The following is a 27700-nucleotide window of genomic DNA, read 5'->3' as shown; positions in this document are numbered from 1 at the left end:
CCTGTCCCCTGGCTCAGTGTCCAGACAACAGGCTTCCTTTGGTGGGCAGATGAAGAGGAGAGGTGCCCTTACCTTTCCCAGGGTGTCGGGTTGAGACGCTCTCAGTCAGAGCTGTTATTACAGCAGCTCGTCTGTCAGACACATGGGGGTTTCCAGTTAGACAGTGAGAGAAACGAGCAACTGGAGCCATTAGGGGGCCAGGTTGAACCCGCTGTAGAGATCCACTTATCTGCATCAATATTATTCACGCAGCAGTGGTCCTGCTTATGAAATAAGGTAGAGAGAGAGAGACCGATATTCAGATTTCTGCATAGTTTGTTTTCGAAATAGCCCAGTCAGTCTTGTATTGACTTGACACATGGTAAGGTTTCATAGAATGTACTTGTGAAAATATTCAAGCAATGTTTCCTTTGCAAATGCTCCGATAACAAAAGCACTGAACTGTCTGTCTGCCAGTCCTCATGAGGGACTATTCTGAGCTCTTACTTCCCTCTGGTGGCTGAGAAAGGTAGTACATGCAAACACTACAGACACGTCATTGTCCCACAAGGTCCAGCACAAAGACTAATCATCTAACTGTAAACAGATACTCTTACTGTAAACAGATTTATTTATTTTGGTTTATTTACCAGAAGCATTACATATGTAAATCTAGTAATATCTAAATCCAAAGTTTTATTTTGTATTATTTATATAGAGCATTACTCAAAAATGTCACCACGTGCTTTACAAAAAAGGTTAAAAAAAAAGATAGACACAGTTATCAGGTATCTTTCAGATTCAACACTCTACATGTCTGCACCAACAGTTAAGGAAATCACCTCAGCCCTCAACAAAGAGCTGCAGACAGTATTTAACTGGATCACTGAGAACAAACATGTCCTGAACATATCTAAGACTAGGAGCATTGTATTTAGATCAAAACACTCATTAAGAAATAAACCACAGCTGAATATGGCAATGAACAATGCTTCTATTGAGCAAGTACAGGAAACACAGCTTCTTGGTGTAACTTTGGACTGTAAACTAACATAGTGTAGTGACTACATTATGGGTTCATGTTCTCCTCTTACTGTTGGTTGTGTAGTGGGAGGGAACCAGTTCTGGCACTAGGGGCAGAGGGGAGGATTATTAACGTTGCAACTTCCTGTTTAGACACAACAGTTTTGGTGATCTATTTTCTGGTCCTGTACTGAGAGTACAAGTTGTTATTTTGATTAAACAGTTATCATTACGTTGCCTACGTCTTTCCTTTTTCCTCCGGCACTACACTGGTGACCCCGACGTGGATTTTTGTTAACGTAATTGTGTACAAAAACCAGCGAACGAACATTACAATCCTGCAAAATGTCCGGGCGAGGAAGACGTTCAAACCAGCGGCAGCCATCACCATCCCCTGTCAGGGTAACGCGTGGTGCGCACACTCCCACTCTCAAGCTACCAGAGTTCTGGGACTCAACGCCTGCTGCATGGTTTGCTATTGTAGAGGCACATTTCAACAAAAGTGACATCGATGACGACGACGACCGGTACAACCATGCTGTGGCAATGTTGGGCAGCTCCACCGCAGCTCGAGTGGTAGGTTTTTTGTCTGCTCCCCCGACGACGAACAAATATGAGCGCCTCAAGGCCCTGCTTCTAGAGACATTTGAACTGTCCACTGCGGAGAGGGTGCGTCGCCTATTTGCCATGTCGGACTTGGGTGACGAGAGGCCTTCTGCGCGCATGGAGAGGATGCTAAACCTGCTCGGTACAGAAGACCCCATGATCCTCTTCACAGAGCTGTTCATGCGCACATTGCCAGCTCAAGTTAGGATGGCGCTGGCCAACACCGCCATCATGGAGCCCCGCGCCCTGGCCAGGGAGGCGGACCGGTTCGTCTTGGCCATGCCTCAACGGTCCCCCGACCTGCTCGCTCCCGCGGCCGCCCCGCCACCCGACCGTCGCAGGAGAGCGAAGGATGACGCCAGACCTTCTGGCCAGCAGGGTAACGCTGCGGGCCATTGTTTCTACCACGCCACTTTTGGCGCCAAGGCCAAACGGTGCCGCTCACCCTGCACCTTCGGACCGACGGGAAACGGCGGGGCCGGCACTCAGTAGTGGCCCTGAGCGCTGGCGTCACCAACAGGCTGCTCTTCATACAAGACACCGCCTCTGGTCGCAGTTTCCTTTGTGACACAGGTGCCCAGTGGAGCATCATTCAGGCAGAGAGATCGGATGTGGCGAAGGAGGAGCGTGGTCCGCAGTTGGCAGGCGCGGACGGCACACCTATCTGCTCTTATGGCACTAGGGCGGTGGACGTGTGCTTCGGAGGGCAATGCTTTTCGTGGGATTTTGTCATAGCGGCTGTCACATTTCCCCTCCTTGGTGCGGATTTTCTGTGCGCCCACAACCTGTTGGTGGACGTGGGGAACAGGCGCCTGGTCAACTCACAGACTTTCGCTTCCTTCGCCTGTACGCAGGGGGAGGCGGTCTACAGCGGGTGGTCCAATACGCTCGCCGAAAGTGACCAGTACCTTCGGCTGCTCGCCGAATTCCCCGACCTTACCAAGCCCACCTTCTCCGCGCCCACGGTGAAACACGGAGTGGAGCACCACATCGAGACCGAGGGGCCTCCCCTCCACGCCAGGGCCAGGCGCCTCAACCCGGAGAAGCTGGCCATCACCAGGGCGGAGTTTGCGCATATGGAGCAGGTGGGCATCGTTCGGCGCTCGAGCAGCCCCTGGGCGTCTCCCCTGCACATCGTCCCTAAGTCAGACGGCGGGTGGCGCCCATGTGGGGACTACCGCCGCCTCAACGACGCGTCCAAGCCTGACCGCTACCCGGTCCCACATGTCCAGGACTTTTCAGCGAACCTGGCAGGCAAACGCTTCTTCTCCAAAGTGGACCTGGTACGGGGGTACCATCAGGTGCCGGTGCACCCCGAGGACGTCCCTAAGACGGCCGTAATCACGCCATTTGGACTCTTCGAGTTTCTGCGGATGCCGTTCGGCCTGAAGAACGCGGCGCAGACCTTCCAACGCCTCATGCACTCGGTGCTCCGGGACCTACCATTCCTCTTCGTCTACTTGGATGACATCCTCGTCGCAAGCACCACGGAGGAGGAGCACCTGTCCCACCTCCGGGCCCTTTTCACACGGCTCAGCCAACATGGGCTGATTGTCAATCCGGCGAAGTGTGAGTTCGGACGGAACACCATCGACTTTCTCGGGCACCGGGTCTCCGCAGAGGGGGTGACCCCCCTCCCCTCGAAGGTGGAAGCTGTCGCTGCTTTCCCGCGCCCCAGCACAATCAGCGAGCTCAAGGGGTTCATCGGGATGGTAACCTTCTACTATCGCTTCCTCCACCACATCGCTCACATCCTGCGGCCTCTGTACGATGCCCAGAAGGGCAAGACTCTGAAGCAGCCGGTGGACTGGACGGCGGAGCGTGTCAAAGCCTTTCAGGACACCAAGGCGGCCCTGGCCCGCGCTGCCATGTTGGCCCACCCCTCGCCCTCGGCACCCACTGCTCTCACCACGGACGCCTCTGACTTTGCTGTGGGAGCGGTGTACGAACAGTGGGTTGGGGACGCCTGGCAGCCTCTTGCATTCTTCAGCCGCCAGCTGTCTCCCAGAGAGCAAAGGTACAGCACATTCGACAGGGAGCTCCTCGGGCTGTGGCTTGCTGTCAGACACTTCCGTTTTTTACTGGAGGGCCGCGAGTTTACGGCCTACGTGGACCACAAGCCACTCACGCACGCCATGTCCAAGGTGGCGGAGCCGTGGTCCGACCGCCAACAGCGCCAGCTCGCCTACATATCCGAGTTCACCACAGACATCCAGCACGTTGCTGGGAAGTCCAACCAGGTCGCGGATTGTCTCTCCAGGGCGGTGGTTGGTGCGGTCCAACTGGGTTTGGACTACGCGCGCATGGCTGCAGACCAGGCCGCCGACCCCGCCGTCCAGGCTCTCAAGTTGTCGGACACAGGACTGCGCCTAGAAGAGGTGGTTTTCGGTGACGCAGGGGCCACGCTCCTGTGCGACGTCTCCATGGGTCAGCCACGACCGGTGGTCCCCGCCAACTGGAGGCGCCCCGCCTTCGAGGCGATACACGGCTTGTCTCACCCTGGTAGGAAACCGTCCTCACGGCTGGTGTCAGAGAAATTCGTCTGGCATGGGCTCAAGAGGGATGTGAGGGCCTGGGTAGACACGTGCATCGCCTGCCAGCGCGCCAAGGTGCATCGACACGTCAAGGCCCCCCTGGAGCAGTTCTCTGTGCCTGAGCGGAGGTTCGATCATGTAAACGTGGACCTGGTAGGGCCGCTGCCCCCCTCGCACGGATACACCTATCTCTTTACCATGGTGGACAGGACGACTCGCTGGCCGGAGGCAGTTCCGCTCTCCTCAACGACAGCCCCCGACCTGGCCCGGGCGTTCATCGCGGTGTGGGTCTCCCGCTACGGCACCCCTGCTGATCTCTCCTCTGACCGTGGCTCACAGTTTACTTCAGAGCTGTGGGCAGCGGTGGCGGAGAATCTGGGGGTCAAGCTCCACCGCACAACCGCCTATCACCCGCAGGCGAACGGGCTCTGTGAGCGTTTCCATCGATCCATGAAGGCCGCCCTTCGAGCCAGCCTCACGGACAGCGACTGGCTTGACAAGCTGCCGTGGGTCATGCTGGGGCTCAGGACAGCGCCTAAGGAGGACCTCCAGTCGTCGTCCGCTGAGCTGGTGTTTGGACAGCCGCTGCGGGTCCCCGGTGACTTCATTCCCAAGTCAACGGAGCCCTGGTCCGCCGCCGCTCAGCGCGCCTCCCTGCTGGACAGCGCCAGGACCTTCGTCCCGGTCCCGACTACGCAGCATGGTGTCCCTACTTCGAGGGTGCCCCCGGAGCTGCACTCAGCGAGGTTCGTTTTCATTCGTCATGATGGCCACAGGACTCCACTACGTCCTCCTTATGACGGGCCTTTCCGTGTCATCGAGGCCGGAGCCAAGAACTTCATGGTTGACATGGGGGGTAGGCCTGAGTGTGTGTCCGTTGATCGCCTCAAACCGGCCCACTTGGACCTTGAACTGCCCCTGGACTTGGCCCTGCCACCGCGCAGAGGCCGGCCTCCAGTCCTACCTCCCCTGCCGCGCCCTGGCCATTCCCCCCTCCGACCCCGACAACCCCCCGCAGCTCGCGAGCCCCCGGTCGTCACTGCCCCCCGTCCTTCCCTGCAGGAGGACGTGATGGGCGATGTCACACCTCCTCCCGCACCTCCTGACTTTACCTACGATCGTAGGGGCCGGGCCATACGCCCTCCTCGCCGTGAGGATTTCCAATATTGAGGTGAACACTGGGGGGGCTGGTGTAGTGACTACATTATGGGTTCATGTTCTCCTCTTACTGTTGGTTGTGTAGTGGGAGGGAACCAGTTCTGGCACTAGGGGCAGAGGGGAGGATTATTAACGTTGCAACTTCCTGTTTAGACACAACAGTTTTGGTGATCTATTTTCTGGTCCTGTACTGAGAGTACAAGTTGTTATTTTGATTAAACAGTTATCATTACGTTGCCTACGTCTTTCCTTTTTCCTCCGGCACTACAATAGTCAATATAGAGCAACCCAATAGAGCTCTCAGGTCTTCTGATGCTGGTTTTCTCTGTGTACCACATGTACAAAATAAGAGATTTGGTGAGGCTGCATTCTCATGCATAAACATCATGCATGACCGACTCTCCTGGCTGATTGATGAGTTGATGAGAGGTTAAAAGCATCACTTTCATTTGTAAAAAATATTAATATTCTGAAAACTCTCTGTTTTCTGTCTGTTTGTATAGGCAGCTTACACTTAGCTTTGATGCGCACACATACCCCACCGGACATGCCACCAGTGGTAACTACACAAATCCAAAAACCAAAACAAAACGAAACAACGTGCAGTGATGATGATTGAATGGAATGCTCTACCAGATCATATCTCAAAAACCCCGAATAAAATCAAAGTGAAAAAATAAGTGAACCAACGCATCATACGCACTAGATTTGTGTATGATGCGTTTATTTGTGCATGATGCTTTGCATTAGCTAATGGGGATCCTAAGAAATCAAATAAAATCTTATTGTGTGTATGTGTGTGTGTGTGTGTGTGTGTGTGTGTGTGTGTGTGTGAACTGTATGACCCTTTCCCATCCAGGATCATGAAGTTCCACGTAGCGAAGAAGAAGTTTAAGGAGACTCTGCGTCCGTACGACGTGAAGGACGTGATCGAGCAGTACTCAGCTGGACACCTGGACATGCTCTGTCGCATCAAAAGTCTTCAGACCAGGTGAGGTCCCTTTGGAAACACACACACACACACACACACACACACACACACACACACACACGCAGTGGCTCACACAAAGGCAAATGAACAGACTGACAAAATGACACACATGCACACGCACACGCACACGCACATGCATACGCACGCACACACATACACACACAAGCTATTATCATCACCATCATCATCATCCTCATCCTCCTGATATTGGAGTGTGTAGTGTGTGTCTAACCTGCCCGTGTGTTCCCTCCTCCCCCCCAGACTGGACTCCATAGTGGGTCCTCCTCACCCCAGCCTGAACAGCCGAGTCAAGACCTTTTCCTCCCCCTCCCTCCACTTATATTACAGCCAGTCCAAGAGGAAGCACTCTGCACCAGGGTTAGCCAACATAGACACTTTACAAATACTTTTGGTGTGTCCTGACATAGGGGAATGGTGAAAAGACTACTTTAACCTCATAGTACGGTAATATTTCCAATACTTATGGAGGACACTGTATTGTAGCCATCTCTAGCATAGGCTAGCTGCTTTCTGCATCTAACATTTTCAACAGTATCATTACTAACCACCCAGTTGGGAGTTTTATTAGACAATAACCGTTCTCTCCTAACCCTGCTGGACCTGAAAATGAGTAGTTGGGTCCACCGATTGGTAGTGTGGATTTAACTGTACTTTAATGTGGATTTGGCTGTAGTTTAGTGTGGATTCTATTGTAGTTTGGTGTGGATTTTACTGTCGTTTAGAGTGGATTTTGGTGGTGGTAGTTTATGGACTAATTGAGTCAGTGCATGTAGCTTGTGCATGTAGTTGCTCTGGGTGTGTGTGTGTGTGTGTGTGTGTATGTGTGTGTGTGTGTGTGTGCGCCCTATCTGACCTACAGTACATGTCTCTCCTATACAGACTGGCCAGTGGACTGGGTCCTTACCCCAACTTGAACAGCAAACCCAGGAACATGTCCTCTCCCTCCCTGCACTTATATTACAGTCAGACCAGGAGGAAGCACTCTGGACCCCCGGGGTTAGACCCCCTCCCAACTCTCACACAAACCACACACATACACGTACAAGCACGCACCCACTGACACGCCGTTGGAGCAGATTTGGAAGGAGAGGGGGTTATGTCCATGTGTGTCCCTTATACAAATCACAGAGTACAAAGCTAGACTGTTCTCATGGCCTGCCTATATAGCTTATTACCCTTCCCTATTCAGCATGTGTAGATCACATCTGCAGGGTCACAATAGGCAGTTTGGTGATGGCTCTACCCATAGTAGTATATTAGAAGAGTGGCACCAATAAATGATGGGAGGCTTCAAATAGTAAAAAAAAAAATCCTTCTTGATTTACCCAATTTTTTATTATTATTATTGGATTAAGATATGTAAGTCAGCGGGGCTAACAAGGAAAGGCGAACGAAATGGCAACTTTGTCCATAGGTTTGCGTGAAGGAACTTAGTGTGGATTGTACTGTAGTTTAGTGTGAATGTAGTTTAGTGTGGATTTGACTGTAGTCTATCTATAACTGTAGAACTATTAGTCTCCATAAGCATTAGCCAATAGAAAATGTATCATTTAATTGGCACCACTCTTCTAATATACCACTCTGGCTCTCCCTATAGCTAAGGACCTGAGAAACTCTTGACCTGACCTGTCACATAATCAACAACATGTATTTCAAAAAGTATCCTCAAGGCGGCACTACATGTGCCTCCACACTCCAGGCCGTTAGCAACAGATGTTCACACTGTTTTACTTGAAATATGCATATATGACTGAAATCCTGCTATGCATATTGTTAAAAGAAATATTTGTATGCATTCTGGTTAAAGTATTGTGAGTATTATGGGTCTGAAACATGTGTATCAACACATGGTTCGAGTGGGTGCTATGTCATGCTGAGAGGTGGAACTACAAGAAAAAAAACAAGTCAAGGATTCCTCAGGTCCCTAACTATTATATAGACTACCAGTGGGGCTACAAGAGCATCCACCGTGTTGCTTCACCTGTCCAATTCCCTTAGATCTGCAAATGACCAAGGACTAGGGGCTATAGTTGTTCAGTTTTGAGCTGATTTTATTCCTCCAAGTAATTTGTTTAGAATTATATATATATATTATATATATATATATATATATTATAGTTATATTACATTCTATTGGAATGGATTTCGATTCCATAGCCTATAGGAGATGCAGCTTCCACTTTCACATTGTTTCACAATGGACCCACGGTCCCCTAAGCTTTGGACTCTCTGATAACAGTTGTTTGTTTCCCAGACACTGGAGACATTCAGCCTGTGTTTGACGCCTCTGCGAGAGCGTGGTAGAACAAGCTGCTATGTATGTTCGGTCTGCGGTCTCAAATCTCGTGCATGTTTGGGGACACACGTGGACTGCTTCTCTTTATCACTAACATGATCTTTTATTTTCTATTTTTCTTCCTCCTCCTAAGGATTTGTAAATGACCAAGGATCTCAGCATAGGGATCTTTGGTCGGTAGAGGATGATGTCAGTGGGGGCGGCTTGCTGTTTAACATGTAACACAGTAGATGGCATTGTAATGGAGGAAGAACCTGTGCTTTAGAAACTCTGTTTGATTGTGTTTTGACTGTAGCCTGTGGAGTTGTCGTTGTGTAAACGTGTATTTCTGCATCTAACGGTAGCTAGAGTTGGTGTGTCCAGCCTAACTCCCAACACTGACATGCTTGGTCTAGGCTCTAGAGTTAGGTGTGCTGCCTGCTGTGGACTGACGACTGACCTGGAACGAGCCTGGGGGTGTCTGTCTGTCAATATACCCCTCATAGCGCTACCTGTGACTCATTCTAGTGTGTGTGTGTGTGTGTGTGTGTGTGTGTGTGTGTGTGCGTGCGCGTGTGTGTGCGCGTCTGTGTGTGTGTGTGTCTGTGTGTGTGTGTGCGCGTGCGTGTGTGCGTATGTGTGTGTGTGCGTGCGTGTGTGTGTGTGTGTGTGCCTCAGGGTGGACCAGATACTGGGTAAAGGTCAGATCCCCGTAGATAAGAAGATCAAGGACAAGCTGCACCCCGATGGAGACCCATGTGAGGACATGAGTATGCTGGGGCGTGTGTGTAAGGTGGAGAGACAGGTGAGTGTGTGTGCGCACGTACAGATAACTGTGGGCCAATAGTAAACGGGCCCAGGTTGCACCATTACCCATAATAAACCAAGTGTCAATCAGTGGAGGTAGAAGTCGGAGGGGAGGCTCGTTGTAATGCATGGGACGGCACACGTGTTTGAAACCAGTCTTCCTTGAAGATACATTTCAGCTATAGGATTCGGTTTAATCTAGTTCTCTGACTGTCTCTGTCTCACTTTCTCTCCTCCCGTCTCTCTATCTTTCTGTCTCTCTCCCCTTCGTCCTCTCTCTCTCCCTCTCCCTCTCAATCTTTATCTCTCTCTCTCTCTCTGTCTCTATCTGTCTCTTTTTTCTCTGTCTCTTTCTCTCTCTCTCTCTCTCTCTCTCTCTCTCTCTCTCTTATCGCTCAGGTGACGTCTATTGAGTCAAAGCTGGACTCCCTGCTGGACGTGTACAGGCAAGCTCTCCAGAAGGGCACGTCAGCCCTCACCCTCTCCTCCCTGCCCCTGTTTGAGCTGGAGCACCAGACCTCCGACTACCAGAGCTCCATCCTGTCCTGTTGTTCCCCTCCCCCGTGTGGGGACGGGGTGGGGGGACACAGGGGTGGCGGTGGTGGAGGCAATGGGGGAGGGCTGAACCTGTCCGTCAGTGGACAACTCCCCAGGGGCCTCCAGCTCATCCTGCCCCCCCCCAGTGAGCTCAGTCTCGACAGCTGCCCCCCCTCCTACCCTCCCTCCACCGCCTCCCTCACCCCCTCCCCTCTTCTGCCCCCCGACAGCCCCTACTCCCTCCTCACCACGCCCAACAGCTTCCCCATGCAGGCCTACTTCCCTGACCTACCGCCCCCCCCTCGCCCCTCCGCCGGGACCACCACCCTCCAGTTGCCGCCCACCACCGCGGCACCCCAGCCCAGACGCCTCACCGCGGGCCCCACCCAGGACACCTCACCGGCGGGAGGGTTAGAGGAGAGCTCAGGCCCCTCAGCGGTGATGGAAGATGAAGACGAGGAGGGGGACGGAGAGGCAGGACATCGTGCCCAGGACAGGGTGCAGCTGAGGGGAGGCCTGAGGAAGGAGGTCACCTGGAGGAGACACATGAGCTTGGAGATGGACCCTCTGCTACTGCTCACTTCTAGCCCAGACGAGAGGCCTGAGGACTGGGGACAGGGGCTGGGGAAGTCCCTATCCACCCATAGCCTGACCCAGACCCTCGTGGACGGCCCCCCCGGTCTGCCTTCCCCCCTCGGCGACAGCAACAGTAGCGGTTCTCATGGCGACGCCGCCGGCGACCGACAGCACCCTGTTGCCGTTAGCGACTGGGGCGCGACAGAACTCTTTATCGGTGACCACAAGCCGGAGCAGGCGGAGGACCACTTCGACTTCCTGTCCCAGGGCAATGACTTCCTGTCCCATCCCAAAGCGGACGGCACCAGCTCCTGGGACCCCCTGCGGACTGAAGAGGGGGGTTCATCAAGCAGCCTCAACCAGCTCCCCCATGTACGCCTAAAATAGCCTCATCATCACACAACCCCCAAAATCATTTAGAGATGGGTGGCGAGTGGGTCGGGGGGGGAGGGGGGGGGGGGGGGCGGGGCTGTCATACATACATATCATTGCATGCACTACTTCCTGAATGAAGGAACGGGCAGAGAAACTCACCAGGGTACAGTATGGGGCTAGTCGGGGTGGAACAAGAGAACCAAATAAAAGAGGAGAGAATATGGTAACTGTCTTGTGTGTATGTGTGAATGTGGATGAAACACTGCGTGTCTGGATCTCAGCAGCACTTTGGATCGAGAGCATTCAAAGCAACCTCCTCCAGTAGTCCTGGGAACCAAAGTTGACTCGTTTCCCTGCATGCTAAATTAAGTGTATCCTCCAAACCGGGGGGGGGGGGGGGGGGGGGGGGGCGATAAAGAGCTGTCAGATAGGACACGATAACTGAGTGTGAGCGATACAGTAGGCCTACTTATTGATGATACATTTAATGATGATTAATCATGCCTAACCCAAATTAATTAGAGGTGCAGATAAGATAACACACTCAACAATTACTTTTTGTAATGATTGTACAATCTTGTGAGGCCGTTCGATTTTTACGACAAATCCAACTTGTTGATTGGGTGCTCAAACCTCTCTCCGTGCCAATACAGATGCATCATGGTCCTTCCGACGAGGTAGTGTTGTTGAGGCACAGACAAACAGACACAATATACAGATCTAATAATGAGTATTGGCATATAATAAGAGATGGTGAAATGAGACTGAGACTCTCTCACTCTCTCTCTCTCTCTCTCTCTCTCTCTCTCTCTCTCTCTCTCTCTCTCTCTCTCTCTCTCTCTCTCTCTCTCTCTCTCTCTCTCTCTCCAGAAATAGGCCACTGTAAACAGTAAAGAGGTCAAGAGTTCAACAACCGTCTTCCACCAACAGGAGTACCCACCAACAGCATGTCCTTCTCACCGTGCAAGGCTAGGTAGTCTCTGATTGTCTCAAACTGAAGGGAAAACGTCACCATGAAGACTCGACGGGTGGAGGGGAGGCTGGTGAAGGTAGAAATCGGAGGACAGGCATTTTTATAACGCATGGAATAGAATGAAGAATGGAATCGTTAACCGATACCATCGATATCAAGCGTAACATTGAGCCCGTCCTCTGATTTCTCCCTTCACCATCCTCCACTGATGTGGATAAACAGTAAAAACACTGTGGTTTGTTGGTATAGTGAGCAGCTATAGCCTGGGCCAGTCTTACTGCTGAGGCAGGGTTCTGGAGAAGGTGTAGCGGAGGTGGTTGGAGACCTCGCTCCAGTGATTATGTCATCTCGACCTGAGACATGAACGACACTTGTTCTCTCAAGTAGAATGCCTAGACTTTTAGCTTAGTGGGTTCATCACGCATGTCTTCCAAGGGTGGAACACCTGGTTTTGAACCTCGGTTGGCCACAGGAGAGGGGTTAGATAATGAACACAGAGAGAGATGGGTCCTAGATGACCGTTGTTTAACCCTGCGTGCCACAGGGAGAAAACTGAAAGGACACACCTGACCAGCAAACCACTGTTGAGTTTCCGAATTGGTTAGAGTAAGGGTTAAGGGTCAGTTTTAGGTTTCGACCTAGTTGCCCTGTCAATGGGATGCTAGTCAGAAAGATCGTTTTAGTTTCACCCGTGACACTAACATCCACTCTGGTACTTTCAAGGGAGGCAAGTGGGGAGCTTGTACTAGTAACCACTAGAAGCCACTAGGGGGCGGTGGTAGACTAAGGGCACTGATCCTAACTGTGTCTCTTATCTATAAATGTCCAACCACCATCACAGGTGCAGTCCATAGAGGTGCAGGCCAGGGTTGGAGTCAGTTCAGGAAGTATAAGTGAATTACAATGGAATTAGAATTACATTATTGCAAATCAGGCATCTATTTTCAATGTTTTTTTCAATACACTGAAAATAGAAGCAATTTGTTTATCAAAAGTGTTTTTTTTCGTTTGTAATTGTATATTCAAATCACTTCCTGAATTCACTGAATTGAAATCAAACTGACCCCATCCCTGGACCAGGCACTGAGAAATCATCAGGCGGCCATCTTGAAAACAGAGGGTGAATGTTGTCTGGTACTGACAGACAGAGTGGTACAAGTGCTGTGGACATGCTTGATGCTGAATGTGATCAGCAGATCAGTCTGTTGTTTGCATGCCCCCCCCCCACCCCCCCCTTCAAGGCAGAAGCACTGTTTTATTGCCACCCTGCCTGAACACAGACGCCTGCTCTTGAATGAGAAATATGCACACAATTGTCAGCCATCTTGTTTTTTATTGTTGCACCTTTTTGTTGTCCTTGAAGGAGATATACTGTAGACAGCAGTCTTAATGGTCTTATGACTTACATTTTTTTTGTTTCTATTAGATTTTCTTTTGAATGGTAAATAAGTGCATTTGCTTAGCTGATTAACTATAATACTGTAGAATGTAATGTAACAATGTAAGTTGTATATCATTTATGTTATGTACATGTGACCTGCTAACCCCGCACATACAGTTGTGTGTACAGCCGTGTCTTGTTGGAGGTTTGCAAGAGAACGCCCCCTCGAAGTAGGAGCAGTGCTGGTGTGGTAAATCTACAACGACTTGAAAGCACAATTGTTTGAAGATTTTTAAGGAACCTGCAAATGTGACTGGTGATTTTATGCTCCCAGAAATGGAACGTATCAGATTTATGTTTGTATCAGATTTATAGGCCTAATCCGAGTCATTGTCCTACGAAGGTATTATAATGCAGGGGTTATAGCATGTACTGTATGTATTAGAGGCAGGAAAGATTAGTTCATCTATTTAGATCATCATGGACCCTGTGAAGAAATAGTAATAGTTGGTCTGAAGAGTGAAGCTGTGTAAGATGTACTTCATTCACAAAGACATTTTACGGTTAATTTTCGTTTGTATTTCTGTCAGTTGCTTAACTGTGCCTTTCTTGCATTTCATCATAATTACAGTATATTTCTTATTTTTTTGTCTCACTGGGCTGCAAATGTAAGAGAACTCCAATGGGAGCATGTCCGGTCTCTTCTGACTGGGGTTGCCAGAAACACAAACACACACATACAGTAAAGATGAATCATGACTGCAAACCTAATACAGTGTACTGCAGTTGATGTGTCTGCCCCTGCCACCTCCTACAGTAACTTATTATGACACACAACCCGGCCTTAAAGATACCATGCTTGATAATGTTAACATTCTGTCAAACTAATTTATTAAAGAAGTGCACATAACAAAAGGTTACAACGTTTAAGATCTCTGTGGATGATGAATGCAAAATGAATTTTATGATCATACTTTAATAAACTTCTCAAATTAAACACAACCTTTTCTTCGGTCTGGGTGTCTTGAATGAAAGCTATGGTACCAGAGATGCACTACCGTAGCGTAGGAAGAGCCCAGATGTCATTTAAAGTACACATGACAGGGGCGCTTAGGTGGCGTAGTGGGTTAAGCGCTGACCATCTAACCGCAGGGTCCCCGGTTCGATTCCGGGGACATATCCTGCATGTCATCCCTCCTCTCTCTCTCTCTCACCCATCCTTCCTGTCTAAAACTGTCAATAAAAATGAAAAATATGAGTGGCACTCAGAAAAAATAAGTACACATGACAATCAAATGTGAAACCTAAATATTTACCAAAAGGGAACAATCAAACAAAACACAGGGAAATTGTAGAAAACAAAGGCTCTTTCCATAGAAGTAGGGCAGGTCCTGCCAGATCTAGGTGAGAGGTTGGGTAAAGCCTGACTTCATTGATGTTGGGTCCCTTGGCAACGTGACGTCCCAGATGTACTCTGGAGAGACCTTGGTGGGCTAGTTCCGATGGTTCCCCTCCTGCCACCTGGCCTCTATGTCATTTGCCGTTCTCACGGCACGTTTTCACCATCCTGTGAGCGTCTTTGAATGCCCCTCTGAACAGAGCCATGGCGTAGTAGAAATCCCCCTCGTCCTCTGGGATGTAAGCCACAGGCGCTCGAAGGTGAACTGGTGGCGGGGTTGCCAGGCAGGACTGCCAGGGACCTTGTTGCCAGGACGGTGTAGCCGCAGCAACAAGGTCGCTGAGGGTCTGACAGGTGGCAGTGAATCATCAACATTTGATCCATACAGCCACTCAAATCACAGAGGTTGAAGAAAGTTGACTACATAGCACTTCCCATTGAATCACCGAATTTAGAGCAGTGCGCTCTCTAGTGTTCATATCTCAGAATCAGAATCAGAATTTGGTATTGCGAAGTATATTCGCACATACAGGAAATTGACTTGGTGTGGTTGGTGCATAGGGCATAAAGATAAAATAAACAATATAATAACTAAAATGTAATAAAACAACAATATATAAGCAAAAAAAGCACAAAAAAAAGACAATGACAATAGGGGCAGTAGCACAATAATTATGTAGGTTGTAAATTATAGTAATGTAAAACTAATATAGATTACACTGTGTGTGTGTGTGTGTGTGTGTGTGTGTGTGTGTGTGTGTGTGTGTGTGTGTGTGTGTGACGGGCGGGGGGGGGCTTGTTTGTGAGGCCCACTGCCATGGTGAAGAAACTGTTCAGGTGGCACGGGGTTTCTTGATAGGCCAGAACTTTATTCTTTTTTGGAAGAGGTGGTGACTGGGGTGGGAAGGATCATCAGCGATGATCTTTCCTGCCCTCCCACTGGTCCTGGAGTCTGAGCAGTTCCAGGACAGATGGTAGGTTGCAGCCGATGACCTTCTCGACTGACCGAATAATCCGCTGTAATCTGCCTCTGTCCTTGGCAGTGGAGGCATCTATAAATGGATCCCAGTGTTGGTATATCACTTCCTGAATAATCTTGAGATCTATGACATCATCACTGTCCAAAACAGACGGTTTCTTGTCTGAGATGGTTCTAGAATCCTCTCGATGAAATGAATGAATGAATGAATGAATGAATGAATGAATGGTCTTTATTGTCATTGCTATAGTACAGGTACCAAACAACGAAATTTGGGAGGGGTGGCTCCCCTGGTGCTAGGAAAGAAAGAAAAAAAAACTAAAAAAACAAGAAGGGAAAGGAGCTGGTTTACATAAATAAAGGCTATGTACACTATCCACTATACTATACTGTACAGATAGACGACTAGGGTTGTCATATTGCACATAGTGTTATTGCACATTCATTTGAAGTGTCGCAGTTTGCAGGCTAGAAATGTACATATTTGTGCCTCAGCACTACACCTGATTTTTTTCAGTCCAGCAGCTGCCATCAATCCGTCCAGACTGTCCAGGGCCCAGAACCTAGGTCTTTGCTGTGTTCAGGGCCTGGATGGCCCTGGGGTAGAAGCTGTTTTTCAGTCTGTTTGTCCTTGCGGCCATGGTCCTGTACCGCCTTTTCGAGGGCAGCCGGGTAAAGTGTTCGTACCCAGGGTGGGTTGGGTCTCTGGAGATCTTGGAGGCCTTCCTGCTGCTCTGCCGTCGCTAAGAAGTAGAAGGAAACGAGTGTGTCTAAGGATGGAGAGAAAACAAACTAGTCAATCTATGTGCTGTGCACTGTAAGGATGGGACAACATGAAGCGACGTTCATGGGTTAGGTGATAATATAGGAAGCAGCCTTGTTGGGAAGGGGTAAAGATTGGGGATAGAAGAGGGATGACTTCTGAAAACCTGTTTAGTCATACACATCTTTGACCTCTGACCTCTACTGTACCTCCCTACCACTCTACAGTAGTGTAGACTTACATAGCCCAATCAATGTGTTTGACATTGAAGGGATATGACTAAAAGACTAAATGTTTTTCAGGATGAAAATGTACATGTACAGTATATATGTATGTATGTATGTATGTATGTATGTATGTATGTATGGGACAGTCAAAGCAGGTATATACATGGTATTAGAAAGTTGGGGTGATATGTGATGGCAGCTAGTGAAACCGGGAACAAGTCGCGAGTGTGTGTCAAGTGTGTGTTAGGTGTGTGTCAAGTCTGTGTCAGATGTGTGTCAGGTGTGTGTCAGGTGTGTGTCAAGTCTGTGTCAGATGTGTGTCAGGTGTGTGTCAAGTATGTGTCAGGTGTGTGTACAGTGCCTATTGTTCACATTCAGGTTTATTTACTGGCACAGATGTTAGCTTTCCATGGATGTCTTTGTCTTGTGTCCTGGTGCGTCTGTGTACATACCACCCTTTGTAAACATCCTTTCTCCCTGTCCCTCTTTACACAGAGTCACCTGGAACGTTCACATGTGTGCTGCCTTCAGAGTCGTATAGGATTTCCACCAGGGGGAGGCTGGTGGGGGTAGAAATCAGAGGACAGGCTCATTGTAATGCATAGAATGGAATGAGGAATACCATTACTATTCCACATCACGTAGCATGCATCCATGCAACCACTCAAATCAAGACTAGAAGGACGTTTCCAAGTGATCAAAGGTGGCTTTCCATCATATCACTCTCTCCTGTCCCTCTCCCTCCATCATATCACTCTCTCCCTCTCCCTCCATCATATCACTCTCTCCCTCTCCCTCCATCATATCACTCTCTCCCTCTCCCTCCATAATATCACTCTCTCCTGTCCCTCTCCATCATATCACTCTCTCCCTCTTCCTCCATCATATCACTCTCTTCTCCCTCTCCCTCCATATCACTCTCTCTCTCCTCCCTCCATCATATCACTCTCTCCTGTCCCTCTCCCTCCATCATATCACTCTCTCCTGTCCCTCTCCCTCCATCATATAACTCTCTCCTGTCCCTCTCCCTCCATCATATAACTCTCTCCTGTCCCTCTCCCTCCATCATATCACTCTCTCCTGTCCCTCCATCATATCACTCTCTCCTGTCCCTCCATCATATCACTCTCTCCCTCTCCCTCCATCATTTCACTCGTTCCTGTCCCTCTCCCTCCATCATATCACTCTCTCCTGTCCCTCTCCCTCCATCATATCACTCTCTCCTGTCCCTCTCCCTCCATCATATCACTCTCTCCCTCCATCATATCACTCTCTCCTGTCCCTCTCCCTCCATCATATCACTCGATCCTGTCCCTCTCCCTCCATCATATCACTCTCTGCTGTCCCTCTCCCTCCATCATATCACTCTCTCCCTCTCCCTCCATAATATCACTCTCTCCCTCTCCCTCCATCATATCACTCTCTCCCTCTCCCTCCATCATATCACTCTCTCCCTCTCTCCCTCCATCACATGGCTCTCTCCTGTCCCTTTCCCTCTGTCGCATCGTAGCAATCTCCCAAGAGATGCCAATTCAGCGTTTTTGAATGCTATGTAGATGAATATTGATTCAAACTATATGATATCATGCCTCTGATAATGATGTGATATATAGGCCTAGTTGATTTAATACCTGCATAGTGACGGTGAACGGTAAGGATACGGTAACAGCTATTGTTTTGTAAAACAAGAGTAGTAAAGCGGCTTTGTTTTTTGTTATTAATACAAAAGTGGAATAAATAAACCACTGATAGTGATAGGAATTAAACCCACGCCGGTGAGTAGCTACACACGCCCACTTTCACATTCTGTGTGGTTGGAACTGGAAAGGCTGGCTGGGGCACCGCTGCTGTTCTGTTACTGAGAGTTTTTCCAGAGAATTCACTGAGAATGAGAGTACTCTCATCTCCACTCCACTAATGATCACATCGTGGAAACAGTAAGAGGGTAAGAAGATTAGATTATAATGCATATTTGAGAAAGCGTATAATCATTTGATCCATCCGGCGGCATCAAAGTGTCAAACTTTGTTGAGTTATTATTATCATACTCCTCCAATGTCGCGTGTTGTAGTTTGACATGCGACATGATCATGCATGACTAGTGTGTCCATATTGTGAATGCATTGCAAGTGCTTTCGTTTCTGTAGCTTTAGTTTTAAGATAGATTCACTTGTCTTTACCGATCCCTGCAACTTTTGTTTCGATCGTGTGGTGCGATCGTCTAGTCGTAGCGGGCTAAAGCCCTTGGCTGTGTCGGGGGGTGCAGATCAGATCGTTGTTGTTTTGACACATAGTGACACACACCGTGATCGTTTCCCCGACGATTAAGAAAACATGTGCCATGCAAAAGCGTGGGGGCTTTTTCACTTCGAGTTTATGAGCTGCGTAGGCTAACCAGGGATTTTTTTTTCTCTAGCAAACCGAGGCACGCATTTATATGACGTTCATGCATTAGCTACTGCGATGACACAACTGTCCTCTGTGCTGTTTATTCCAGCGATCGGCCTATTATTATTATTATTTACTTTCAATCGTTTCTTTGTTTTACTACGGCATCATTTGCATGATCTCACTGTGCTCTCACGTGTGTTCTCGGCAGGTTAACCTCCTGGGAGTAAAAAAACTATCAGATCGCCCCTCAGGAGGAGAATGTATTTCCCATACCAGCTCATGAGGACTGGCTGAGGAAGAAGATGAGGAAGATACAGAGAGAAACACCCCAGCGGTGTTTGGGGCCACAGGGAGGACTTCTGTGAGCCCTTGACCCTAACCCCTTGACCGCCTCCCCCAGCTCTCCACTGGCTGATCATGGATCAGAGAAGGTACCTGGTCAGAGATTTTAACCACTTCATCACCTGCTACCTGTGCAGATGTTACCTGATCAAACCCACTACCGTCACCGAGTGTCTGCACACATGTGAGTCTTTGTGCTGTCTATTATTCTGTCTGTTCCTGTCTGTCAATGTTTAATTCCACTTTTGTAATAATAACAACAACTAAATATCATGTCCTTACTAGTGTACAGCATCACGATGCAGGTATTAGAGATACTATTTCATATCATTATCATTTATGGTTTTATTTTAAGCCATACCCATTTACGAAGCACTCAAAATGCTGAATTGGCATCTCTCTCTCTTTCTCTTTCTCTCTCTCTTTCTCTCTCTCTCTCTCTCTCTCTCTCTCACTCTCACTCTCACTCTCACTCTCACTCTCACTCTCACTCTCACTCTCACTCTCATTCTCATTCTCATTCTCACTCTCACTCTCACTTCATGTTTCATTATTTGTGTCAAAATAAAGATTTTCTTATTTTCTCCTCAGTTTGTAAGAGCTGCATTGTCCAGCACTTTGAAGACAGCAATGAGTGTCCAAAGTGTGGCATTCAGGTCCATGAGACGAACCCTTTAGAGATGCTAAGGTAAGACACCAACACCCATGCACAGCTGCACGCCTACCTATGAAAAGTGCACCATCAACACATACCACAGCTTCCTCTTGATATTTTTTTTCTCTCTTCCGCTCTCCCCTCCTCCCCCTCCTCTCTCTGCCTGTCTCTCTCTCTCTCTCCCTACCCCCACTCTCTCTCTACCCTCACTCTCCCCCCCCCCCTCTCCTCTGGTCCTCTCTGTCTGCTTAGGTTGGACAATACCCTTGAAGAGATCATTTTCAAGCTTGTGCCTGGACTCAGAGAAAGTGGGTATCCTCTCCGCTCCAAATGACTAGAAATATGGTCATAAAATTCCATCCCCTTAGTCAATATCTTTATTCATATCAATTAAACCTCTCGTCATGCGATACAGTGTCATGTCTCATTGAACTAACTTGTATTTCTGTTTTCGTCACGGTCGTTTCGGTGGAGTAGAGGAGGAACAGCAGGAGGTGGAGTTCTGGAGGAGGAAGTCAAAAGAGGATGGACAAGGTACGGAAACTACCTCCCTCTCGCAAAAATAGTCCTTAACCTCAAACAGACAGACAGGGGTTTATGTTCTTTTATAATAATGATAATAATAATAATACATTAGACTTATATAGAGCTTTTCTAGACACTCGAAGACGCTTTACAAACTGAAAAGATCAAGCAGTAATAATAAAAAGAAACAGAAAATAAATCAAATAAACTATAGGGGCCTAATTAAAGTAGTGCTGGGGACACATGGGAAGGGGAGGGGGTTAACTGATGAAGGCAAGCTTGAAGAGGTGGGTTTTGAGGGCCTGTTTACATTTTGGGAGGGTGTTGGCCTGTCTGATGTGGTTGGGCAGGGCGTTCCAGAGGAACGGGGCTGTGGCTGAAAAGGCCCTATCACCCCAGGGGCCTCATTCATAAAGAAATACTTGAACGTCATCTTTGACTTTCACGTAAGCACATTTTCCTAAACGGACGTGAGCATTATTTATAAAACGGGCTGAGATGGTTTAAAGTTGCGTACGTGCTTCCTTTTATAAATACCAAACATACTTGGAATTGAACGCAGGTGAATGAGGTTTGTATTAACGCCCTGTGATAGAGGCTCAATTATAGCGGCTGAATGAAGCCAAGTGCTATAATATAATATAATACAGACAGACAATACTGACAATATTATATACTGTCTGTATTATATTATATTATAGCACTTGGCTTCATTCAGCCGCTATTTGAGCCGCTATCACAGGGCGTTAATACTATATTATAGGGTAGGCGTGCGTCTGGAAGGGGAGAGGGCAGTAATACCACGTTCATTGATAAAATGACATAAGGGATGGAAAGGGGGGATGGCAGTTTTAGACGGGGGATGATTTGGACTGTTTTTATTTCAGAGGGGATGCCATTCCCCCTCATCCCGACTCAACTCGAAATCCAGTATCATTTAGCGCGTGGCCGGGCAAGGCATAGGCATGTTGAAGAGAGATAGACAGCTCCGGAGGGATATAAAGAAAGACTGAAATACAATCATAAACATTAGTTCCCTTTCAATCTTGAATTAAACTCATTTTCTCGGCTGATAACAACATCGTTAATTTTATTACGAGCCACTTGCATGAATTACAGTAGGCAACGTTTTTCCAGTGCAGCTCACATGCCTGTAATAACTCTGCATAACCAGTAGGTAATGTACGTAAGCAAGTTGAATACTCGACGTCGAGCTACGATCGTTTCCACGATCAAATTGACTCACGTTGAAATTTTATAAATCACTACGTTGACGTGGTTTTCTACGTACGACACGGGTAAGATCAACATTTGATCTAAGCACCCGTTATGAATGAGGCCCCAGGTCTGGAGCTTGGTCCTGGTGGTCTTGAGGGGGGTTTGATCGTCAAACCTGAGGCAATGGGAGGGGGTCAGCAAGGTAGGAGGGGGCCAGATTGTTGATGGCTTTGTAAGTGGGGAGTAGGATTTTGAATTGGATCCTGTATTTGACCGGGAGCCAGTGTAGGTTTTGGAGGACAGGGGTGATGTCGTCACGGCGGCGAGTGGAGGTGAGCAGACGGGCAGCAGAGTTCTGGACATATTGGAATTTGTTCAGGATGTTATTAGGAAAACCGTAGAGGATGCTGTTGCAGTAGTCGAGTCGGGAAGTTATGAGGGCGTGGATGAGTGTTTTAGCAGCGGAAAAGGACAGGGAGGGTCGGATGCGGGTAATGTTCCTGAGGTGGAAAAATGCAGATTTAGTGACCTGGTTGGCATGGGGAAGGAACGAGAGGGTGGGGTCAAAGATGATGCCGAGGTTGCAGACGTGGTTGGAGGGGGTTACGGCGAAGCCATCGATGTTGAGTGAGAATGTCTGGGTGGAACGGGTGAGGGACTTGGGGCGGATGATTTTAGAGTTGGCCCTGCTATCTCTTGTGTTATTACTGTAGAGTCCCAGATATGGTGAATGGGGTAGTGGTGGTTGGACTGGTGATCATAAGGTCATGAGTTCAAATCCCACCTGGGAACACCACCACGAGTGTGCCCTTGAGTAAGGCACTCAAGCCCTAACTTTCTCCAGGGAGACTGTCCCTGTAATCTCTTATTGTAAGTTACTTTGGATAAAAGCGTCTGCTAAATGGTTGAAATGTAATCTGTTCTGATGTTCCATAGGAGAAGGCCTCAGATCTAAGAAGCTGCGTTTCTCTGATGATGAGGATGATGGAGACGATCGGGACTACCACAGGAGCGACCCGCAGATCGCCATCTGTCTCAGCTGCCTCTGCAACAGCAGCCAGGCTGGCGAGAACACGGTCAATGTGTGTGTGTGTGTGTGTGTGTGTGTGTGTGTGTGTGTGTGTGTGTGTCTGTGTGTGTGTGTGTGTGTGTGTGTGTGTGTCTGTGTCTGTGTCTGTCTGTGTCTGTGTCTGTGTCTGTGTCTGTGTCTGTGTCTGTGTGTCTGTGTGTCTGTGTGTCTGTGTCTGTGTGTCTGTGTCTGTGTGTCTATGTCTGTGTCTGTGTCTGTGTCTGTCTGTCTGTGTGTCTGTGTGTGCTCGTGATGCAGCAAAAAGAACGCATGTAAAGAAGGAACTGCTTGTGTTTTCCTCTTTCTCAAACCTCAGGGTTTATTGAAGAGGTTCATCCGTTGCTCCAGCCGGCTCACGGTGGGATCCATCAAGAAGTTCCTCAGCCTGAAGCTGAAGCTGCCCAGCTCGTACGAGGTAAGGGAACACAGTGATGGATTGAGGTTGAGCGTGCAGTAACAGGTGTGCTGCTTGGCCCTGTCGGCTTGTTGGCTGGGTGCTCTGTCCTGTATGACATTGACTTCAGATGAAACCCTCCAAGTTCATGGAACAGCAGGAAAAGGAGGCACTCCAAAAAGCATTATGATGTGACTTCACTCTTAATGTTGTGTGTGTCTGTGTGTGTGTGTGTGTGTGTCTTTGTGTGTGTGTGTGTGTGTGTGTGTGTGTATGTCTTTGTGTGTGTGTGTGTGTGTGTGTATGTCTTTGTGTGTGTGTGTGTGTGTGTGTGTGTCTTTGTGTGTCTTGGTGTATGTGTGTGTGTGTGTGTGTGTGTGTGTGTGTGTGTCTTTGTGTGTGTGTGTGTGTGTGTGTGTGTCCGTCCAGCTGGACGTGTTGTGTAACGGGGAGATCATGGGCAAGGACCACACCATGGAGTTCATCTACATGACCCGCTGGAGACTGCGCGGTGCTGACGTGAGTCACCTGCTGCTTTCCTCTCTCCTCTCCTCCATCTCTCTCCCCTCCCTTTCTCTCTCCCCTCCACCCACCCCCCCCCCCCCTCTCCTCCTCCTCCCTCTCTCCCCTCCTCCTCATCCTACCCTGGGGTCAGGTCTGTCCTTCCCAGTGTCCTGTTATCAATAACGTTTCACACACTAATACCTCACAGCAGAGCCGTTGCCCCATGGCATCCTATGGCTCCCCGTCCTCTGGCCTGTGGACCTCCATCTTGTTCCCTAACTGTCACCCTCTAAAGCGTGAAGCGTTTGAATGAGTAGGTGATTAAAAGGCATTATCTTGTTGCAACATCTTGAATAAACTCCCTCAGGCTAGACAGAGGCAAACAGGGGGGACTGGCAGAGGATTGTGTGTGTGTGTGCCAGGGGGGGGGGGGGGGGGGGTGTGGGTGTGTGTTAAATAAAAGTAAACAAAGTGTATTTGCCATACGAGGTACAGTATGGGTTTTGTCTTCATCAGTCTGTCCATCCTGCTCTCACTCTCTTTCAACTGCTCTGTCAGCCATCATCCTTTCTTCCTATTGCCAGTTACTACCGCTTTTTTACCGCAGTGTAACTCATACTCATACCTAATTGTATATTGTATTGATCTATCCATCCCTCCCCTAGTTCATCTATCTATCTAACGTTCTTTCATCTACCTAACGTTTCATGGATGCTATGCACAGGCACGCAGTCGTGGGTGAAGAGGAAGTAGAGGAGAGGGTTCAGCAGCACACAGCCCTGTGGGACACAGGTGTTCAGGGTCAGGGTGGAGGAGGTGTGGTTGTCAAGCTTAACAAACTGGGGTCTGTTGGTCAGGAAGTCCAGGGTCCAGTTGCAGAGGGAGGTGCTGATGCCAAGGTCACTGAGCTCAGTGACCAGCTTGGAGGGGACGATAGTGTTGAATGCTGAGCCGAGGTCAATGAACAGCATCCTTGCATAGGTGTCGTTTTTATCCAGGTGTGTCAGGGTAGAGAGTGTAGTACCGTGGAGTTGGCATCCTCCGTCGACCTGTTCTTGCGGTAGGCAAACTGGTGGGGATCCAGGGTAGTGGTGGTCTAGTGGATAGTGAGTTGGACTTGTGATCGGAAGGTTGTGAGTTCAAATCCCGCCTGAAACCACACCACTACTAGTGTGCCCTTGAGTAAGGCACTTAGCCCTCAGTTACTCCAGGGGGAATGTCCCTGTAATTCGTAATTGTAAGTCGCTTTGGATAAAGGCGTCTGCTAAATGGCAAAATTATTTAATTATTATTTTTAGTCTGCAACGGAGCGGAATTCGTTTAGGCCTGCTTCAGCAAGGACGGGGTTCTTCAGTACCGGCACAATGGTTGCTGACTTGAGGCACAGTTGGGGACAACTTCCTGGGCCAATGACAGGTTAAAAATGTCAGTGAAGACCTCGGCCAGCCCACGGCCAGGGATGCCGTCGAGGCTAGTAGCATTGCACGCATTCACCTTCCTCAGGGAGGTTTATTGCAATCCGCTTTCTGCTGTTCAGAGATAAAATAAGCCCTATGAAATAAGCCCACCTTGAATATTTACACACTATATACTATATAAAACTGCCATGTCATATGAACAGCTTTTCAAAGTACACCCAAACAGTGTTGTACTGAAGAATATCCAGAAAACTCAGAATCTTAAATATATGTACACAGTATATACTATATAAAACTACTGTCATATGAACAGCTTTTCAAAGTACACCCCAGACAGTGTTATACTGGAGAATATCCAGCAAACTTTGTTTATTTCAGTAGCAGCAGACTTGGACTAACTGCACATGACTAGACAGAGAATGATAATCATTTAAAAGCATGACTCAGTGCCATGATTTTGACATCCCAAACAGTACTTATCGTCTTCTCTTAAAAGTGAGCCATTGGGTTCTGGACGCTTCAGTGGAAAGTTTGCTCTCCTTTAAACACCATCCAGGAAATCGTGGGGTTTGAAGTCAGTTGAAAGGGACCTGTCTCTCTGTCTCTGGCTTTCTCTTGGCGTGGATTTCAGAACCAAAATCTGGGACATTTGCGAAGGAAATGCAAAGTGTGTTTCTTAAATATAATCTGCTTGTCATTTGTTGCCAGGAGGTTTTACTTTTTGTGGTCTTTGAATAAACCTTCTACCACAGTCAGGTAACTGTGACTGTCATTCTGCTAACTATAATTTAGGGTGAATTCGGGTAATCTGGGACATTGGATAATGTGGGGACACCTGTGTTTGCTTTCTGTTCTAACAAAATATAGTCAACAGGACTTTTACTATAGGGAGCTCGATTTTGTTAGAACAGGAAATAAACGCACTGGAGCTTAGGGCTCCCACATTACCCAATGTCCCAGATTACCTGAATTCACCCTACAGTCTTTCTGACAAGAGTATAATACTGTCTTTCTGATAACAGTAATGTACCTTTTTTTTGATAACAGTAATGTACCGTCTTTCCCCTAGACATACCCCATGGTCCTGGAGTACCGACCTCGGATAGACTTTGGCTGAACCGAGCCTTGGAGATGGTGGCGTCTGCCCGTCCACAGACCACGCATATATGGACTCAATTCTTCCAGACCTTTCCCCAACAAGTCAAGTCTCTTCATGTGATCAATCCTTCTCTCCTTCTCTGTAATTTATTTGTGCCATTTCCTGTCGAGTGTCTGTGGTCATCCCCCACCACAGTAACTACTGTAAAGAGAAACGTTTAGCTGATACTTACTATAGATGTGTGTGTGTGTCTGAATGTATACACATGTTATTTATTTGCCAGGAACTTCTGGTACAGTGAAGCACTGAAGGCAAAGGCAGAAGTTACATTACATCTGCATGATAAACACGTTGATTGTGAACAGAACATGTATTGGGGAAATGGAGAAGAGGTTGTATAATCTCTGGAAATCCAGAAAGGGTAGAACATGTTTTTACTTAATTTCCCCTGTTTAAATGCACAGAAATAACCATTAATAATAAGAATAATCTCCAGATATCCCCACAATCCATCAATCAATTAGGGTTGTTTACAATTTGCCTGGTGCAGAGCGCCTTGATTTTGTTTCAGTCCACAAGTTGGCGCAAGTCAAATCAAACCCATTCGTCTTCATTCTGCCCCACGCTTGGTTATGAACAGGTCTGACACATCGCTCCAACAGCCCCGAGGCGCAGAGGCTAGAGAGCCTGCAAGAGGGGGACAGGATATCTAAGCCTCTCTCTCTCTCTCTCTCTCTCTCACCCTACCTAGCTCACTGTAGGTAGAGAGACAAACGGGGGGAAGAATGTTGTTACTACTGGCCACAGAGGAGCTCCTTGTATAGCTGCTGTTATGTATGTTTCAGATCGCACATGCACGAACGCATGCTCACACACACACACACACACACACACACACACTCCCCCCCCCCACTGCTCTCTCAACCCTTCAATACAGTATGATTACCCAAGACTGCTGTCAATCTCTTCTTTTTTTGCACTGCTCAGAGGTATTGAAATATCGAAGGTTGAAGCTGCCTTCTTTCAGTCGCCGGTTGCCCCGTCTGAGGTGTTGTTAGCTCCTGTTGAAATGTATGTTAGGTGTTTTTCAAATAGCAAAGGCGTTTTGGACAGGCTAGGATTATAATTAGCCTAAACTGTTTATCTGGGTCTGTGATGTTAATTGTTATATTGTTGCCCATTCTAACCTATAGTTAGTTATATTGTTGCCCATCCTAACCTATAGTTAGTCATATTGTTGCCCATCCTAACCTATAGGTACAGAGTTATATTGTTGCCTATCCTATCCCATATTGTTGCCTATCCTATTGGTACAGAGTTATATTGTTGCCTATCCTATCCCATATTGTTGCCTATCCTATTGGTACAGAGTTATATTGTTGCCTATCCTATCCTATAAGTACAGTTATATTGCTGCCTATCCTATCCCATATTGTTGCCTATCCTATTGGTACAGAGTTATATTGTTGCCTATCCTATCC

At 48.2% G+C, this 27700-nt stretch overlaps 2 protein-coding genes across 2 annotated transcripts in view; both read left to right on the top strand.

Annotated features, from left to right (window-relative positions):
- The window catches only part of LOC308155408 (potassium voltage-gated channel subfamily KQT member 5-like), a gene marked incomplete at both ends in the record, with an annotated part of 90025 nt that extends 79131 nt beyond the window's left edge, over positions 1 to 10894 (top strand). The window contains 5 exons of the mRNA XM_080528726.1: positions 6160 to 6291; positions 6553 to 6669; positions 7192 to 7308; positions 9266 to 9392; positions 9794 to 10894. Coding sequence (XP_080384852.1) covers positions 6160 to 6291; positions 6553 to 6669; positions 7192 to 7308; positions 9266 to 9392; positions 9794 to 10894 — 1594 coding nt within the window. The remainder of the gene's footprint in view (positions 1 to 6159; positions 6292 to 6552; positions 6670 to 7191; positions 7309 to 9265; positions 9393 to 9793) is intronic.
- Positions 10895 to 19342: 8448 nt separating this feature from the next.
- On the top strand, positions 19343 to 26980 carry LOC308175999 (polycomb group RING finger protein 5-A-like). Its single transcript, XM_080550589.1, has 8 exons — positions 19343 to 19521; positions 19929 to 20025; positions 20245 to 20300; positions 20470 to 20526; positions 22672 to 22817; positions 23121 to 23219; positions 23628 to 23717; positions 26190 to 26980. Exons 1-8 carry the CDS (start codon positions 19413 to 19415, stop codon positions 26235 to 26237), a joined length of 702 nt encoding a protein of 233 aa, XP_080406715.1. The 5' UTR covers positions 19343 to 19412; the 3' UTR covers positions 26238 to 26980.
- The last annotated feature ends 720 nt before the right edge of the window (positions 26981 to 27700 follow it).

The sequence above is a fragment of the Nansenia antarctica genome (genome assembly GCF_963989245.1).
Source record: "Nansenia antarctica genome assembly, chromosome: 1".
NCBI classification, from domain to species: Eukaryota; Metazoa; Chordata; class Actinopteri; order Argentiniformes; family Microstomatidae; genus Nansenia; species Nansenia antarctica.
This window is presented reverse-complemented; position numbering and strand designations above follow the sequence as displayed.